The sequence below is a fragment of the Olea europaea genome, chromosome 14 (genome assembly GCF_002742605.1).
Source record: "Olea europaea var. sylvestris chromosome 14, O_europaea_v1, whole genome shotgun sequence".
In the NCBI taxonomy this organism is placed as follows: domain Eukaryota; kingdom Viridiplantae; phylum Streptophyta; class Magnoliopsida; order Lamiales; family Oleaceae; genus Olea; species Olea europaea.
In genome coordinates, this window is record NC_036250.1 from 13,538,930 (window position 1) to 13,541,448 (window position 2,519).

At 33.1% G+C, this 2,519-nt stretch overlaps 1 protein-coding gene across 1 annotated transcript; it reads right to left on the reverse strand.

The window, feature by feature from the left end:
- Window positions 1-1,205: 1,205 nt before the first annotated feature.
- Window positions 1,206-1,728, reverse strand: LOC111409541 (zinc finger protein KNUCKLES-like). Its single transcript, XM_023039583.1, has 2 exons — window positions 1,342-1,728; window positions 1,206-1,253 (listed from the first exon to the last, which is right to left on the reverse strand). Exons 1-2 carry the CDS (start codon window positions 1,726-1,728, stop codon window positions 1,206-1,208), a joined length of 435 nt encoding a protein of 144 aa, XP_022895351.1.
- Window positions 1,729-2,519: the final 791 nt, after the last annotated feature.

Sequence of the window (2,519 nt, forward strand, 5' to 3'; positions counted from 1 at the left end):
ATTAGGTAGATATCCACTCAATTAAGTAAAAATCATCAAGTTTAGAAGCTCAATAGTGTATAAAATACACTAATCAAATTGTATTAAGAAGAGAAATATGATGTTCAAAATTTTATTTTTACATTTATTATGAATATCATTGCCAACTCAAACTTGGAAATGATGTAAATTGAAATTTTGTTAATGTAGTGTAAGTGTTTACTCTTTTCAATTTGAGATAATTATGTTTAAAAAAAGTCATAATTGTCTATCGTATTGTTTAATACGTTGTGAAATGAAATTGCATCACCAAAACAATCGACCAAAGTATGTTAACTACTAGCTAAATTCAATTGTACAGTTACTACACTTGTTCACTAGAAGTGGAGTGTGTGTGTTATTTTTTTTTTTTTTTTTTTTTTTTTTTTTTGGTCATATCGCCACCGTCAATAAGTAGCCAATTGTTTTTTTCCTTATGAATGGATTCATCAGTCTTCGCTGGTTTTTTATATTCTCTTGATCACCAGTCACATTTTTTGCGATGCTCATTTTGTTAATATACTGATTTTAGCAGCCTCATTATGTTGCATGAGCACGAAATTTCCTTTATAACTTCCTTGAAGCATAGTATTAAACAATAAAAAAAACTCATAAAGGAATAACGGCAAACTCGTACCCTTATTATGCAGACCATATTAAGATAATTAAATCATATGCGAACCTTAGGAAGCAGAAGCAGAAGCAAGCATTTATAAGAAGGACCTGCAATCAAAAGTGGTGAAATTGTTTTCATTAAGTCATTCCATATCGGCAAAAGGTAAATCCCGCCTTGTGATCCTAGCCGGCAAAGGACCACAAGGAGAAGTGGAGTGTGTGTTTGTTACAATATGCAGAGGTGAAAGAGTTAGTGGATCCGACCAAAGTCTGTTAAGCATCAGCCTCTGCTACAGAACCTGAGCTGCTCAGAATCACTAACAATTAAATAATAATCCCTTCTACAGTTCTCTCGCCACACTTCCGAAAGAAAACTGATTATTCATTCACGTCTTATTTTTTATCAATAATCTTCTATACATAACCAGAAATTTAAAAAAGAACCTAAACATTCATATATTTATATATACAGAGAGACACTAATAATATAGGTCAAGCAATAATTAATTTAATTTGAAGTTGTTGAAAAAACATCAAAGTAATCTCTCCTTCCACTTGAACATAGTATCAGATTAAAAGAAAACCCCACAAAGCAATGATACATTCTGCATTTCTAAATGCTAAACTCCATACGATTCATGTTTAATGTAACTGAAACTGACAAAGCCCTATGTTAAATTACAAACGGAGTGTTAGATCGAGGTTTACGTGGTCAGTCGAATCACTGTTAGGAGAAAATGGTTCTGGGGTTAATGACCCAACGCCAAAAACACCTAGAGAAGCTGAGGTGGAGGTGGAGCCGCCACCGGAGGCATAGTGGATCGAAGAAAGTGGATGGAGCCAGTAAGAGAAGGGTGGTCGTGGTTGTGTTTCCTTCTGGAGGAGGATACCGCCGGCGGCGAATGTTCTTCTGTTGGCCGCTCTTTCTGTCTTGTGGGCATTTTGGTGACCTCCCAAAGCTTGGGAAGTGCAGAACCTACGAGTGCAATAAAGGCATGAGAACATTCTGGAACTGGAGGATGCTTTTGGTTTGTCGCTGGTTTTCGATGGCTCTGAAGACAGCTTCCAGAAATCGTATGTTTTGGGATCCGCCATTGTTTTTTTTTTGTTTTTGAAAGCTCAAATTGGGAGAAGATTAACTATCCTATCCAGTAGTGAGAATGTGTGTATACATATATATAATGGTTTGTTTGTGTACTGAATTCTGATTGTTTATTTTGTCTCTATCTGCTACTGTGCTGAAATTACAGAGTTTGTTCGTTTTATTCTCTCTCTTTCTTTCTATTTATATTTCAAAAGCGAAAAGGTTAGATTTAAAAAAACATAATACAAATAAATATTTTGCAGTCGACCTAGGCCTTGATGCAATTTGGTTTGAATAGGTTTCGGCTCCAATCTGATTTGGGTGAATTTCAATCCAAATTAAACAATTCTAGCTCTTAAATTGAATCGAACATTATCAAATCGTTTGGTTTGCTTGGATTCGATTAATCGGTTTGAACTTTTAGTCCGAATTTTGGGCATACTTAGATTACAAGAATTAAAATAACTAAATAACTTTATATAACAAGAATTATTGTCTAACAAATAAATTCAGGATAATAGAGACGGATTAATAGAAAATTTAAGTATTTTGTTACTTTTTATGCATTATATAACTTGATTGCTTGAGTAGGGAAAAATATTAAGTATAATATAAAGAGCTTGTGAAATAAAAAAATTTAGTGCTACTACTTATCGATAACATCATAGAGTTAAGGGAATTGAGATATTTTTAGTTTTAAAATTAGGGCTTATCTTTTGATTTTTATTTTTCTTAAAAAAAAAAAGAATAAAAAAAGAAGAAGAAGTAAACATGTAAATGTTTTAGGTTGGTTCGGTTACCC